Here is a 16,925-nt window from a genome sequence, read left to right as displayed (position 1 = left end):
CAGGCACCTATCTGGAAGTACTTACACATACCTCCACTCTGTTCCCACTGCAATCTTACATGAGCACATCTGTGCAATATTACTTAATATAAACATCTGCCCACTAGCAGCTGGGTACAACCATATGAATAGTTCCATGGCACCATGTTGTCTGCACTCACTTTGGCTGCATTTTAGGAGATCTAAATAGAATTTCATCAATAGGTTACAGAACCAAACAGTGTCAAGGCATATAGGGATGATACGTATAATAAGCACAAGCAAAAAGAAACAATCACTAATCGACCGATTTCAAAGGATTTCAGCATCATCTCTTCACATACTGAAATTCAGGTGACAACCGAGTCCCAGACAATACTGCTCTATGCATTCATTCCCCTTCTCCAGCCCCAGATGGACCAGCTCATCACAGCAAAGCCTATCCCCACAGAATCCCCCATATGAGAAACCCACCTTCTGCTGCTATGAGGCAGTGTCTCCAGTGGTTTATGCTGCTTTTAACCACAATGTGGTGTGGGTTTCACATTCTGAGGCCATTCTGAATACTGCAAACCACAGTGAGAATATAGACTACAACAGGAAACAGATGTGGTGTAACCACAAACACCACCTTTACTGAAAGAGTGAGTAGTTCCATGAAAAAAAAATAAAATGAAGTACAAAAATTAAATGGCCTCAGAAAAAATACCAGATATCCTGCCTGTAGGATAAGGGCTTTGCTTATCCTAGAACAACAATGAATGAAAACCTATGGCCTCATGAAAATATGGCTTATTCAAAATAAATGAATTAATGCTGAAAATGTGGTTGCATTTCAAGATGCTGCACTTAATGGTCAGCAGGAACAATAAAATAACAACTTCGAAGCATTACTTCTATTTTAAAGTTACAGACTAGATTGCACAGTGATATATTCTAAGGGTCTTTCTTGCTGTCAGATACCCTGGATTCAATCCACTCTTGAATACCAGTAAACAACTATGATAAATAGGCTAATGCAGTGAATTTACCTTTTTGATAATCTGGGATTTGAATGTACGGTAGTTTACACTTGTCATTTGATTAGTTTAAGTCTAGAGCTCAATCATTATACCTATTTGATTTGTAAAAATAACATTCAGCTCTGCTTAGAGCTCATGCTGGAACCCTGCCAAAGCTATGCAGACTAGCAGTCCGCTCAGGTCTAGCGGACCAAGGCCAGTGGCAGTAGAGACTAGTCAGATGTACACTAGCTTATATCCACAGCACTGAGGAGATGCTAATAATATAAACTGTCCCTATCGGGCCATACTTAGGTCAATATCAAGCATAAGAGCCCAATTCAACAAGGTTCCAGACAGCCTCAGTACTGACGACTCCCGGAGGAGAAGACAGCACACAGGCTCTGGAAAGAACACACTTTGCAGTGTAAATCTGGGAGACTGTCAGACAAACCTGATATGATTTACTTGTAATTAACCTAGTGCCATAAGCAGGGTGACAGCGTGCAAACCGTTACCTTTCATCTTAACTCATGAGCACAGTTTAATTTTCAATCTAGAACCACAGAATCATAGACCAGCCCAGGTTGGAAGGGACCTCGAAAGATCATCTAGTCCAACCTTTTGTGGGAAAGGGAGCCTAGATGAGATTATCTAGCATCCTGTCCAGTCACATCTTGAAAACTTCCAGGGATGGGGACTCCACTACATCCCTCGGGAGGTTATTGCAGTGAATGATTGCTCTCACTGTAAAATATTTCTTTCTTATATTGAGATGAAACCTCCCCTAGTGCAACTTATACCAGTTGCCCCTGTCCTCTCCATGTGGCTCCTTGTGAAGGGAGAGCCTCCATCCTCCTTGTAGCTGCCCTTCAAGTACTGGAAAACTGTGATGGGGTCCCCCTGAGCCTTCTCTTCTCCAGGGAGAAAAGACCTAAATCCTTCAGTCTTTCCTCATAGGGCAGGTTCTCCAACCCTTTGATTATCTTCATGGCCCTCCTTTGGGCCCTCTCCAGTCTGTCTGCGTCTTTTTTGAATTGTAGGGACCAGAGCTGGATACAGTACTCTAGGTGCAGCCTGACAAGCGCTGAGTAGAGTGGGATGATCACGTCTCTATCTCTGCTAGCAATGCCCCTGTGGATGCAGCCCAGGATCCAATTTGCCTTCGCCGCTGTAGCAGCACACTGGACTCATGTTCAGCTTGTTGTTCAGCAGGACCCCCAGGTCCCTTTCAGCAAGGCTGCTCCCCAGCCACACAGATCCTAGGCTGTACTGGGCTCTTGGGTTATGTGCAAGGTCCTGCACATGGGATGAGTTGTCTTTGTTAAACTTCACATAGTTCTTGCTAGCCCACTCTTCCAGCCTGTCTAGGTCTCTCTGGAAGATGGTTCTCACTTCTAACATGTCCACCTCACCACCCAGTTTAATGTCATCAGCAAACTTGGTGAGGGTGCTTTCAATCCCATCATCCAGATCATTTATGAAGATATTGAACAGCGTGGGGTGCAGTATCGATCCCTGGGAGACCCCACTTGTGACAGGCTGCCAGCTTGAGTAAAAAGCACTGATCATCCCCCTCTGAGTGCAGCCTGTGAGCCAGTTCCCTACCCATCTCACAGACCACCCATCCAGTCTGTATCTTGACAGTTTGTCCAGTAGGAGGCTGTGGGAAACAGTGTCAAAAGCTTTGCTGAAGTCCAGGTAAACAACGTTCACTGCTCTCCCCATGTTGACAGAAAATGTTATTTTGTTGTAGATGGTGATCAGGTTAGTCTGGCATGGTTCGCCCTTGGTAAATCCATGTTGGCTTTTCTCAATCACCCGCTTCATTTGGCTTGCAAGTTTCTAGGAGAACTCTTTCCAGGGACTGAAGTAAGACAGACTGCCTGCCTGCAGTTTCCTGGGTCCTCTTCTGGGCCTCCTCTTTTGGACGTAGTTATAAATAATAAGGGAGCAGGTAAGTATCATGAACACTAAGCTCTCTCTCAGGATGACTGGAACAGAGGAAGTCAATAATCAATGAAACTTTATAAACAACAGCCGGTAACTCTGTATCTTCAAAAAATTAAACATTACTTATAAGAATGGAATAGGCCTCTGCGATAGACTGAAAGCCCCCAGCTACACTACAAGGTGTTGCCAGAATTTTATTTATTTCACAGACACACACATCAGTACAACAAAAGCCAAAAAACCCAAACCAAACAACTTCCTCTGGTAAAATCCATAAACTGCTCTAATTTCAGATACAAACATCTTAGAACAAAATGAGAATAACTTGAACCTAAGCCCTGATCTTTAAAATTGACAGCCAATTTTTGGACAAATGACAGAGACTTTAGCCATCTATTGGTTCCTGAACTTCAGCACCTTTACCAGTACCAGCTTACAGATCCTCAGAGAGGCCAGGAGACCCCGCTTAATATACGGGACCTCAATTGCCCTGCTCAAGTACTACTACCATCACTGCACCAGCTCTACAATATTTCTAGCAGGGACCACAGGTGGAAACCATCTCTCCTCACTGACTCACAGGAAGGATGCAATTGTAGCATTTGTCTTCCTTCTGAAAGGATAAGGAATAAGAGAGTGTTCTGACTCGGTGGCAATGCTTTGCATGTCATGTGTCCCACAAATGCAGAACACACTAGCTTGTTGTTTCCTTGGTACATGTTGAAATATACTCTCAAATATATAGTTATGGTTTACCTTACAGCATGAAGAAAACCCCAGCCATTTGGCACAGACTTATATGAAGGAAATGTCACAGAAAAAAAGGTAAACTCTTCCTGAGCAGACCTTAAACTGTTTGAGTCATTCTAGCGACAAGTTGCGTTTCTTGCCACAGTCTAGCCACACACTCTAGGAATAGATACAACTGAAAAACAATGAGGTGAAAAGGTGAATTGCTCATGAGTTTGATCATTAACACTGATCTGCATAAGATGATTGCAAAGAAGTATTACTGTAAGATGGCTGTGAAATACCGAATTCAATACATATATCCCAGATATTTCAACATACCATGGAAAAAGATCTTGAACGAGGCCTGCATTATACCTGAAATAGTTTAGGAATATTCAAGGCTTAGGCTTAGTTACTTCAGCCCTGATTACCCAATGATAAATACTTACATGTGCTGTTTGTTTGATGCAACCCATACTGACTCAGTTCACGACACTGCTAATCAAGGATATGACTGTTCATCTTCCACCTAAATGTACATGAATCTTACTGTATCAGAAAAGTGAAAAACAACACTGATTCATTAAATTTATTTGGTTAAGGGAAAAAAGAAAACTGGGGCAGCATCTCTCTTAAAAATAACTCTAAAAGATAGCTAGAATGCCTTCTGAACATTACATTAGCATTTTTTCAGACTGGGTGTGAGAACTATGTACTTTCAACTTGCTTCTTTAAGAAACGTAAACAGAACAGACCAGAATGATTTTACTGTCATGGCTGCAGTAATATCATACAATTAACACATGTATCTACTATAAAACAGCAGCTCTAAGAGAGGAAAAAGGGACATCTTGTCTAAATTTTCAGTTTTATTAGTCTTCCCCTCTAAAAAAAAAGTCCTGATCAACTATACTCTCTTTGACTGAGCAATTGAAACTTTAAACTCAGCTTGAGGAAATTATTCTGTCAGTGTCACTAACTTACTGTTAATAGCATTTTCCCTCAATTCCAAAATGTTAAGGAATGTTTTAGCTATGAAATGGGAAGCCATCTCTTCACTGCAGTAAAATCCTCAGAAATCAGCAGAAGGGATACCTGGAACCCTTTATATTTGCTTCAGAAACCAAATGCCTCCAGCCAACTCCACAATTTCTTACTGTTAATTGTTTTATAATAGCCATTACCAATTTCTAATTTAACAGTTCCCCAGCACCCTCAACTTCCTTTTGAGTGCTAATAATTTTGCCAAAGAATTCAAAATACATTTTTCCTGAGCATGGATAATATTCCTAATAGGACTGCAGTGAAGATAAATATGTAAAAACAGAATAGAGATTAACTTCATAAATAGCCCTTTCTATCATGCTGCAGACAGTTATAAGCTCATTTCTTTCACAATAGGACAACTTTCCTAGCTCGCTGATCAATCAATGCCAACAGCAGAATTGTTTTCTCAGCGATGGAATTTAATTTTAGAAACAATTGGTTGGGTTTTCAATGAAACGGCTCAAATTAGGTGAAGTGACAAGCAGCCAGGGAAAGGAGTTTATAACCATTGTGACAATCAAATACGACATCTCCTAGGCAATGTCATGCAATACAGAAAAACCCTGCATTCGTAAAGAACGGGCTAAGGCAAAAAATTGAGCTGAAACGATGAACAGGATGAGAAGAGAGGTTTTCACAGAAAAAGAGGCTCCTCTGAGAAGATTCAGTGGTAAAACAGGTGAATAAAGATGTTTGGCTATGGAAATTAATTTTGGTACATTAATACAGAGGGTGGAGTTGCAACAGTCAGAAGGTGTTCTGTTACACAGGCATAGGCTATAGGGGTAACAAAGGAAGCTAATTACTGTGATTTTGCAACTTACCATTTGTCAACTAAGTCCTATGAGCAACCATACACACGCTTCGCAGGAAGCAAAGGAGACTACCCAAGACCAACCTGAACTCTCACAGTGGTTTGGGGAAGTTTTACAAGATTAAGTTCAGCAACACAGCTTCTAATGCTCTTGCACATGGGCAAAAGCCTCTGTTCTCTCCTCTTCCTTCCCAAGGTACTTTCTTTCAGTACCTTGTCCCAGGAACTTCTTATTTTTAATTTGTTCTCTACCTAACTGGGTACTTTCCAGACTCCTCCATAAGCAACTATAATTGATTTTTTTTTTGTAGAGGGAAAAAATGTGGAAAGTTTTCTGCTGTTTTGGCAAGTCCAAGTGGTTCAGGGAACAGTCCAATGAGTGACTCAGCCAGTGCAAAGCTGGGGGCGGTGGGTGTCTCTGGGATACTTTCCACTTTTGGTGGCAGTAAGCTATTAAGTTGATTCAACTGCTCCCTTCGCTAAATCACTTCAATCCCAAGGGTCTCTGCATGTCCAAAAGCTTGTTTTTCCACCATATGTATTTACCTGCCTAATAAAAGGCATTAACTTTCTTATAATCCTTTTCTCACAGACCTTCGCAAAGTTACATCATCATGAATGGTATCAGAAAAAAAGCTTAGGTTAGGACTACAGAATCTCAGACAAAAATAAAAAGCTCGTGTCAAGAAAGCTGAATAATTATTAAGAGAGATCACAAGGTGTCCTGGTTTCGGCTGGGATAGAGTTAATTCTCTTCTTAGTAGCTGGTACAGTGCTGTGTTTTGGATTTAGGGTGAGAATAATGTCGATAACACACTGATGTTTTAGTTGTTGCTAAGTAGCACTTATCTTGTCAAGGACTTTTCAGTTTCCCATGCTCTGCCAGCAAGCAGGTGTGCAAGAAGCTCCGAGGAAGCACAGCCAGGACAGCTGACCCAAACTAAGCAAAGGGATATTCCATACCATAAGACATCATGCTCAGTATATAAACAGGGGGGAGTTGGCCGGGAGGCACGGATCGCGGCTCTGGCATCGGTCAGCGGGTGCTGAGCAACTGCATTGTGCATCACTGTTTTTTTTTCCCCCCTCTTTTTTTTGTTATATTCCTTTTCATTACTATTATTATTATTATATTTCATTATTATTATTATTATTGTTAGTATTATATTTTACTTATTAAACCGTTCTTATCTCAACCCACGAGTTTTACCTACTTTCCTGATTCTCCTCCCCATCCCACTGGGAGCGGGGGGGTGGGGGTGGTGAGGGAGCGGCTGCATGGTGCTTAGCTGCTGGCTGGGGTTAAACCACGACACAAGGTCACGTGAATGCTTCTGAAGAAGCCCAGGTCCAAGATCAGTACAATCTTTTTTGTATGGTAATGCAACTAAGCTTGGGAGAAGGAAAAAAAAGCCAGAATATTGGAGAGTAAGGGATAATAGCAGACTGACAAACAGCACTCAGCTGAATCAGAAACACAGAAGATAGCTCAGTATCTCTTCACATCACTCCCCAGCTTGCCTTCAAATATTAAGTATGTCAGACTCAGTGAGGTCAGATGATGGCTCTAGTTGTTTTAGTTTGAGGGATTTTTGTGTTTTCCCTTAGGTAACCGATACTGACTGCCAGCAGAGGTTTTTTACTTTCTAGATGAGACAACAGCATAAACTAGAATACAATTTCCAAACTCCAACAGGAAAAATCTAGGAAGCATGTATAACACATTAGTGGGATCCAAATGCTGTACTTCAATCAGCTCCATGCTGGGCCATTGGGAGCCATGAGGTTTACAGAGCTATCATTAGCAAAATGGGACTGCTCATCTGCTAGCAAAGCTTGTAAGAAATATTTCTGAATTTCCAACATGGAAAGTCTCAGTCAAGCTGCACAGATGTAAGCAACAACCATGTCTGAGAAAGGTAAACTTTTACTATTAATGATAATGTGCAAAAAGCTTACAGAAATCAGAGCAACTTTCTGCTTGAACATGTCTCGAGTGTGGGCATCTGCCTCTGACATGGCCACTCCAGGCTCTCCTTAGAGTTAACAGAAAAGAATAGGTGCTTTTAGAGTAGGACTCATCCAATCTATTCTAAACATTTACTTTAGGGTAAAGCAAGGCACACTGCAGAAGTGCTGATTTCTAACATTTTCTATGAAGGCAACAGAAGGCAACTGACTGAGCTGAAGGTATCTACATCTCATTAGATGAAAACCATCCACAGATTTCAGGGAGAAATGCAGATCTATGACACAAGAACCGTTTTAAAACTGAATGTCAAAGTCTTCTGTAATATCATATAATTTTTAGGGCAGTAATTTCACTTCTTAGAAAAATACCATGCTTGGTACCCAGATCACAGAGTCAGGTTACTCTTGGACAAGAGTTCTGGCTCTATCTATCCAAAACCTCTCGGTATCCTCTTTCTGTTGCAAGGTGCTGGGAATCTCTCCCTGTTCCATTAAGTATGACAGCCTGTTGATAGGAGATCTCTCAGGACTTCTCTGAGAACTCATCAGCACAAGTGGTTCATAATGGGTGTCTCAATAATCAAACTTTTCACATTTCAGTTTTATTTAGATATTCTCAATTTATCAAAAGCAATAAAAAGTTGACTTCTTAATGTTCCTGAATTGAAACTGGCATGGATGTTTTAAATATGTTTCTTCTTTTTCACTTTTACATTAAAACACTTTGAACAGCTGCAAAAGGTACATGCCTGACAGACAACTCTGTAGCACCATGATCAAAAGTCAAAGCAAAAAACAATATGTCTTTTTTTTTTTTTTTTTTTTTAATAACAAGCTTACAATGCCAGGAGGTCCTGCCTCAGCATTTGGGGTCCACAGATAAGAGGCCCCTCAAATTCTTGTATCTGGCTCTTTGACAGTCAGGAGACCTTACTAATATGTGGTCTGTGGCTCTCATTCATTTGTTTTGTAATATAGTTTTCCTATCTTGGTCTGCATCATGAAATTCAATTCTTCCCTAAGTTCATTCAGAAGTTCAAAAGAAACCTCCCAAATGGAAATTATACAAAGTATAAACTAATTTTTTTTTTTTTTTTAAATAAGCCCTTACTTTACTACTAATTTCAAAATTCTCTTCTTTTTCTTAATGCAGGCCTAGCAGGCATCAAGAAATAGCTGGAAATTCCCTGACAAAGTAAGCTTTAAATGTCTGAAACTGGGATGGAGTAGAGTGATTTGCCCCTACCCTCTGCAGCACACACTTGCTGTTCTTTGCTGAATGAAGTTCCCAAGTGCCACAACTACCCAAATGAGGTGGACAAAGAATTGTGGCCAAAATTAAACAGCAAAGCAACTTCAAGTATTTGTTTCAACTACCTTACTTCTCATACCTGCAAAAGCTTAATGCAAGTACACAAAAGCAGCTGTGTTCAACAGCTAGGAATTCAATGGTTTCTGGTTTCTGCTTCTCAATTTTCAAACCTCTGCTTCAAAGTATGGTGGATAGCGTAGGATCAATAATCAGGCTTACAAGTCATAAGCATTTCACAATACAAAGACTAATGCTATGAGACAAAACTTCTCAGTCAGAAAATAAATGGTGAATGCTTAGAAAACAAAATTTCCTTATTAGGGTGGCGGTAAAATTGAGGGAGTTGTCATCACAGGAAAATGTAGCCCTGCAATTTCAGGATTAGAATATGAATTAGAGCATTCTCTAGATGCCAAGCTATTAGCTCCTAGGTCAAAGACAAAAAGGTCCTCTCTGTTCAAGATTTTTGTGCTCAAAAAAGTCTTAGCAGCATCCGCTTTCTGTTGTCCGACAAGGCTGGGTTCTGAAGACTTGTGTGTACTTATGCTGAAAAACAGCAGGATATAAGACTTTCCATATTAATCATAAGGATTAGAGACAGTAATGCCAGGCACGGCTAATAGATTTGGGAATGCAGAAACACTTCAAGTTAGAGCTGCACTCAAAAAATCACTAGATAATGGATGGATCTGTATAGGAGGCAGAGTCTCCTTTCTTTAAACTCACCACTAGTAGGTGTAAGTGGGTGTCATCTCTGGCTCTGAGAATGGAGAATAGGAAAGAAGATGAATAAAGAAAAATGAAGCAAAGACTGAAAATTTGTGAGAAATCAGCCATATCATCATTATTTCCTCTTAATGCACCCAGCCATACATGCACGCAGCCATTTATAATTGCTTTATCAACAGGAGCTTTGCTGACCATTTTAAATCCAACCTATGCCTTAAAACAGGTAGCGTACGTGCTCAGAAGACAAATATTCACTTGAGCAGGAAAACATAAGACCAATTCAACAGAGCAGATCATACATTTTTAACCTCATAGCACGGCAGGAAAATGCTTTAAACCTGTAGCAAGTCAATGAGAAATCTTCCCTACTGGTAAGCACAATAGCAGCCATCCATTTCAATAGAAGTTTATCAGCAGTGAAACCTGACCGAGATAAATGACGAAGCTGTTGAGCCACAGCCTGCTTCTGCCTGCTGCAGGCTGCCAGATAAAATGGGAACAAAAGCTCCCTGCTGTACCCCCTACCAGTCTCCATTAACCCCTGCTGATGCTTTATTATCGTCTGGGGGCTCCAGAACAGCATAGCATGAATCAGTGTGTAAAAAATAAATAATAAAAGCTCATATGTAGCACAAACAAACGAGAAACATAGCTTGCAAGAAACATTCATTTTGGTAGCACTGCAATTAAATAATGGTTCTGAGGAATCCCACATACCAGAAAAAAAAGACAAAGAAAAAAGCACAATGTATGTAAAATCATGTATGAAAAAACTACTTAAAGGCAATAGAGTGCAAGTACACAAACATGTTTCTCCTGCTTTTACACCCCCCCCTTCCCCCCAATACATACAAACACATACAAGCAAAGCAGGGACCAGACATATATTCTGATGTCTTCATGTCCAATTCCAAGTTTCATCTTTTGATCATGTCACAAATATCCTCTTTGTTGCACCTCCTCCAGTGTCCTTTCTCCAAATGTAAGTTTAAACCATTTACTGGAGGTCAAAGCATCTTCTACTAAACTGATATAAAAAATGGATGGGAAGGGCAGGGAAAGTGTTACAAATCTCCTCGGATTCATGGTTGCCATAGGAGAGAAAGGCAGTGGGAGGAAAAGGGAAGACTTGAAATGTTAGTAATATTTTAGCCATCATAGATTTAGATAGCGTCATTGCAGCCTGAGATATCTGTAGCCTACCATAACAAAGTCAATCTCTCATAAAAGATTACAAAGGCCACACAAGATCCTGGGGAAAATTCACTAAGATTCATCAGTAAAGAAACTCACCACTACATTTGCATTACTTAACACATTAGAGGGGGAAAAAAAAAAAATCTACTTTAGACTGAACCATTCTCTTGGATGAACACCCCCTCTTCACCCTATAGAGCCTCTCCATGCTTTATTAATTACAGAAGCTGTATTGAACTCGCACTCTGATCTATCACTATCAGAGGTCATCGATTTTCAACCCATTTCTGCCTCTCTGAAGTGCAGTTAGCAAGTAGCAATATTACATCTAAGGAAGAACATGAAGTTTTTCCTAAAGCTAATGCAACAAGCTAACAGAATAAAGACTCCACAAACCGTCAAGGAACAGAATGGCCTCAACACAGGAAAAGAGAGAGGCTGTATGGGTTCAATCCAAAGGTCCACCCATCCCAGTATCCTGTCTCAGAGAATAATCAAAACTTACACTTACAGAACAGCATAATAAAGCAAATACATACTGAAACTTTTCAAGACGACTCTTTCATTCTACAGCAATTTACAGTTCAGTAATTTGTGGTTCAGAAGGCAATTCTATTTTCTAGTAAACTGCAGTGGAATTCCCTTTCACAGACTTACCCAGTTTTCCCAGTAACACATGTAAGCTTTTAACATCCACAACCATTTCCCCAACTTACCACACACTGTTTGAAGAACCATCTGCTTTTGTTTGTTCTGCACCCATCACCTGCCAGTATTATTTACGAATGCCAATTTCTTCTATCAAAAAAGGTGTGCAGGGGGAAGTCCTGGTCACCTTATACAGAATTTTCTTGATTTTATAGATCTCTGTCACATACCCCTAAATTAACACCTTCTGCAATAAAAAACAACCCCAAATCCTCAAACAAAACTAAAATTCAAAAACACCAAAGAAAAACCGTGGGAGAATTTCTCCTCTGTTGCTTTAAAGGTTTTAGCCAGGCTTTTTCAAGATTTTCTGTACATTGATAGGAGTTAACAAATGTTAACTTTTTATAAAAAGCAGCAGCAGTAAAATCATAACTCTAACACTTGGAGCCTCATAGGAAAAAAACCCCTAGTAATTCTGAAACTGTAAGATGATAAATCTTCTCCGATACCCTGCATAGATGTTAAATGACAGCCTGGAACAAACTCATTCTGCTGGCTCATATTGGTTTAAAAACAATGAAATGGAAATTGTCCCAGCAGACTTTGTGCCAGATCAGATATCTTCTGTCCTGCCACAGACATTGTAATGTTGGCATAAACATTATATCATGTGTTCTAGCCAGTTTGACAGAATTGCAGCAGTGAGCTCATGCCTGATCTAGATGAAAATTTCTACCACAAACTGATCCAGCACTGAACAGAATCATTATTAATGAATACGGAACTGTGGTCTGAGTAAGACTGAAGCGTATGAAAAAATCTCAGTGTTTTGGCAAGCATGAGAGTGGAGAATGCCCAACTTCCCTTTTGCAAAATACATTCAAGTCCAAGGCAGTATCAGGGCTGAAGTGCTCAATCTGTTATAAATCAATCTCTAAGCATAGCTAAGGGTCTTTTTCCCCTCTTTTCTCAGAGCTGGTATAATGTTAGGTGAATTACAGGCTCTAAATCTTGTTTTCAGGACAAAGAAAACTGTGCTCCCTGAGGGTCTCCCAAGGAGAGCTTCAAAGCAACTCACCTTGCAGGACTGGAGTTACTTTGACTCTGAAGGAGAACAAACAGTTATGTGACCTTCCAGCGCAAGACTATGACTTCATATTGACTTATCTGAAGTTATAAATAAATAAAACTATTTCGTAAGGCTAGAGAAGATATTGTGCCTAATCTGGTAAGTGCTGAAAACTACTTGCAATGGTAAGGAATCACTAAGGAAAGCTATAATTCATCAAAAGAAAGGTAAATCTACCAGGATATAGCAAAGGTAGATGGTGCTACTACACACCAGGTAGTAGCCAAGTCTCCTGCTTCCAGATAAACTTCTGCCATTTGATAATAAACTGTACAAATACTAAACAATAATATTTTCTCAAAGACTGACAAAGAGATAATAAATGTCAAATTTGTTCCATAATGTTATATAACAAAATAAACATAGGCTTTTCAATGTGGGAGAGAAGAAAAATGGCTTTCCCCACCCCACCCCACCCCCAATTAAAAGTTTCAGCAGAACATACCAGAAAAAGGAAAATCTATCCCCTTGCTGGAACCCTAATAAAACAATGGAGATGCAAATTATAGAGGATTTGTGGGAGTACAAATAACTATGTGCAATGAGATTTATTTCTTTAAAATATGTTCTACTAGCATCTAAGTTGAGCAGTGCAAAGAATGAAAGATAAATTTTTTTAACCTACAAACATTACTCCCAGTAAAAAGCTTTTTTCCCTGATGACCTAAGAATTGACTTATTTAACAAATCCTTATCATACTTTCTTAAAAAGAGGGATCTACTACATGGATATAGTTTCCATTTTACACACAGAAAAATGAGGGAAGAATAGCAAATAACTTGCCCAAAGACAGAGAAGAAACTGAATTGTTTCTTAAAGCACAAATCAATCATTGCCCCATTGCCCTTTTGGGCTATACCAGAATTTGAACACCTAGAAAAGTAGAGTAACTACATTCTATAACTCCATGGAATTAAAAATGCAGGTGCAATTACAAACCTCTATTTTGTCCGTTTTGGCATCTCCCCAGTATATTTTGCTTTCTGCATAATCCAATGCCAGTCCATTTGGCCAGCCAAGCGAGGTATTCACCAGCACAATTCTGTCTGAGCCATCTAATGCTGCCCTCTCGATCTTTGGGATTTCTCCCCAGTCAGTCCAGTACATGTACCTGCCAAGGAAACAAAATCTTATTAATCCAAACTTTCAATATTCACATAGCTTCTTCTGGACTACTGTTCCCCGAAACCACACCGCACACAGAAAAGTACATTTCTAGCCAAATATATTTCCTTACCTAAGTAAGGATGCACAAACGATTCAGAAAGCATTGACATATAAAAACACTGTCCCTTTACACAAAACTCCTATATCAGTCTGCTCAGCAAGACAACATAACCAGTACTATGAGCTAGAATAAACAGATCTACACAGTCCCCAAAAATATTTTTAAACAGGAGAATAAAACATAAAGATATGTAAGATGACTACCCAGGTGGTCAAAATAGAGCAGTAGTCCCTGTGCCTCAGAGCCTTAACTTTCAAAGAATCCCAGTATTTTCATTTTGAAGGCTCAGAAGTTTATCATTGCATTCCATTATCTGCATACAGGTAGACAGAGTTATCTTCTTTACATAACTAATATTTAAAAAAATGCTCATGAACAGCTCCTCACCCAACCATGGGATCCAGCACAATAGCTCTGGGTTCTTCCAGGTCTTCTGATATCAAGATTTTTCTCATGGTCCCATTAAGCCTTGTAACTTCAATACGGTCTGTGCCAGTGTCAGTCCAATACAAGTTTCGGGCAACCCAGTCCACAGCAATGCCATCAGGATGTGCGATCTGTGCTGTGACAACAAACTGACTACCTGACCCATCGATGAATGAGCGGCGGATGGCCCTAACTTCGTCATCGGTCCAATAGATGTATCCTTCCAGAGGATCAAAGTCAATGGCGATGGCATGACGGATGTCCTCTAGTGGCAAAACAATGTCTGTAAAATCTGGGGTGTCTAAGGAAATTCGCCTCAAATCTGTCCGGCGGGCTAGAAGCAGCAGTTCAGTGGCACCTACATGAACAAGGCAAAAACACAACCATCTTACAAACACTGTGCAGTAAGCTTGTAAATAGTGAACCTGACTCTGTACCATTTGGTACAAGCTAGTCTAGCTACCTTGATTTCACAAGACCTAACCAAACTGATGGGCACCAGCAGAGAATTCCACTCAAAGGCTTCAGATGTGAGGTTATTCTTCTGCAGAAGAAGTCAGATGTGCTTATAGAGAAAATTCAGTGGTCATTTCCTTGTCCAAAATGTATTACGTTGGACATGTTTTCTATCCATATCACTCCCTCCAAAGGTACTGAAATAGATATGCGGTGACTATGCTGCTATTTCACACAAATCAACAGATGGCCTGCAGCCTCTTAGATGAAAAATTAATTAAATAAATAAATCACTGTTTGCTGTTGTTGGTATAGGGGACAATCATGACAAACAAGCTGCATGTTTCAACAACACCCTTAGAAGGGGAAAAAATGTAACACAGAACACCACAAGTAAATCTCCTTTGAGAAACTCCTGTCGGAGGAATCAGATTTGGGAACTGACAACTGTCCAGCAGCCACACAAAGCAGGAGGGCTGTCAGCTTCTCCATATTTGTTGAGAATAGGCTTACTGAAGACATGGAGATAAGTAACAGTGTGTCTTATAAAGTCATTTTGAGCTGAAGCGTACAAAAGCCTTGCTGGCTTTTAGGTCAAAAGTCAGAATCACAATAAATAACTAAGATCAGCTTGCACTGCAGAAGATGTTTTCACATAGGGCAACACAAGCTGTTTAATGGTACATGTGCTGGGCATCTGATCAATGACAGATGTACTTATTGTCTATTCTAATTCATTCTCATTTCATTTTCTATTCTATGTCACTAGACTTCAATGTAATGAAGGATAAACCACCACCACACCCCATTCCAATTAAATTGGCTTATCAGTTTGGAGTCTCAGGGAGATAAGAGCAGCTCAGGCCTCAGGGAAGCCTGAGCTAAGGTGAAAAAAGTGTGCATCCTAAATGCAGGGAAAGTGTGTTGCAATGGCTCTCCTCAAACAGTGAGAGGAAAGCGTTTGGCAGGGACTGATGTAGGTGTGAGGACAGAAGCGGGGGGGAGGGGGAAGGTTTAGGAAAATAAATGCATCAACATCGCAGTGAAAAAGAGCCATTGCCAAGCCACATTCTGTCCATGTCTTGATCTTACAGAGGTATAAATAAGGGCCAGAAGACTGAAAGAGCAACAACTAAAGCAAGTAGGTTGCTGATGAAAAAAGAATTTTGGTGTCTGATGCCAAATTTCTTTTTAAAAAAGTCAGTAATTGTTGTTGCTGCTAGATGAAACCTCACTGCATGTCAAACTTTGGAGATAAGCCAAAGCAGCCATTGCTTCATTTACAGCAAGTTTAACACATTAAAAACATCTAAGACACGTCCACAGTGCTGCAAGAAACAGCACCTTTCAACAACTGAAGTTGAGAATATTATTACAAGTGTTTCTGATTGGTAGTCCAGAATGGATTAAGATCAGCTTTGGGATCCTCTGTCCTAAAACACCTTGTGTCCAGAAACACATGTACACACTACTCAATTGTTCTTCCAGTGAATAACTCTTATGCATTAATTAATATCAGGAAGGGGGAATCTGTAACTACATGTCTATGCATACTTCAAAATAATGTAAAGCATGTGACATGGTAAATGGAAAACAGCATGTTAGTAAGATTATTTTATAATTACAGAAGCAACTAATCTTGTCACAGCAGTCTATGTGTACATATGTGTTTGTTGCTATTAAGTATATCAAACTTAGCATCAAGATCCAAGCATTCAGCTGCATTATGGTCATATAAAGTATTAATACATAACTAATCCCAACAATTTAGGTTCAAGTAAGAAAGAAATCCCTTTCTTTCTTACCAACTTCATGGTCATTTATCCAACTTACCTTTTAAACAAAACTATGAAAATCATATTAAAAACCCAAACAATAATACCTTTTTTGCATTATCTAGTAAAACAGAGGTTGAGCAAATGCACTAACCTCAAATTTCTAAACAGTTAGAAAGCTATATATAGTCTACCATATACAGAAAAAGTGTAAGGCATAATTTAAAAATAATTTGTGTGGTCTAGCTGAAGTTGACCGTCATTTTGAAGAACCAATGCCAGGTCCCCAGAAAGACTTGGCTGAGTACAACGATGCCTTTGCTGAAACTCACCCTTAAAATTGACCAACTGACCTTCCAATTCTTCTCGAAGACGACCCATTTCAACAGCTTCAGTACTCTGCTTTCAGGTTGCAACACAGTTTAGTCAAATAACCCACTGTGTCTAAGCTTTAACTCAGTATCAGGAAATGACTGGCTTTCAGCAACCCATGTTGCACTCTGGATCCCTGAGCTAAGAATTTC

At 39.8% G+C, this 16,925-nt stretch overlaps 1 protein-coding gene across 1 annotated transcript in view; it reads right to left on the bottom strand.

Moving 5' to 3' along the window:
• Nucleotides 1-16,925, bottom strand: part of LRP6 (LDL receptor related protein 6) — a 126,154-nt gene that overhangs the window by 34,724 nt on the left and 74,505 nt on the right. The window contains exons 6-7 of the mRNA XM_050894834.1: nt 14,132-14,528; nt 13,456-13,627 (exon numbers count right to left, since the gene is read on the bottom strand). Coding sequence (XP_050750791.1) covers nt 13,456-13,627; nt 14,132-14,528 — 569 coding nt within the window. The remainder of the gene's footprint in view (nt 1-13,455; nt 13,628-14,131; nt 14,529-16,925) is intronic.

Source organism: Gymnogyps californianus, chromosome 1 (assembly GCF_018139145.2).
Source record: "Gymnogyps californianus isolate 813 chromosome 1, ASM1813914v2, whole genome shotgun sequence".
NCBI classification, from domain to species: Eukaryota; Metazoa; Chordata; class Aves; order Accipitriformes; family Cathartidae; genus Gymnogyps; species Gymnogyps californianus.
Note: the sequence above shows the minus strand (reverse complement) of the source record. Positions and strands in the feature narration are given on the sequence as shown.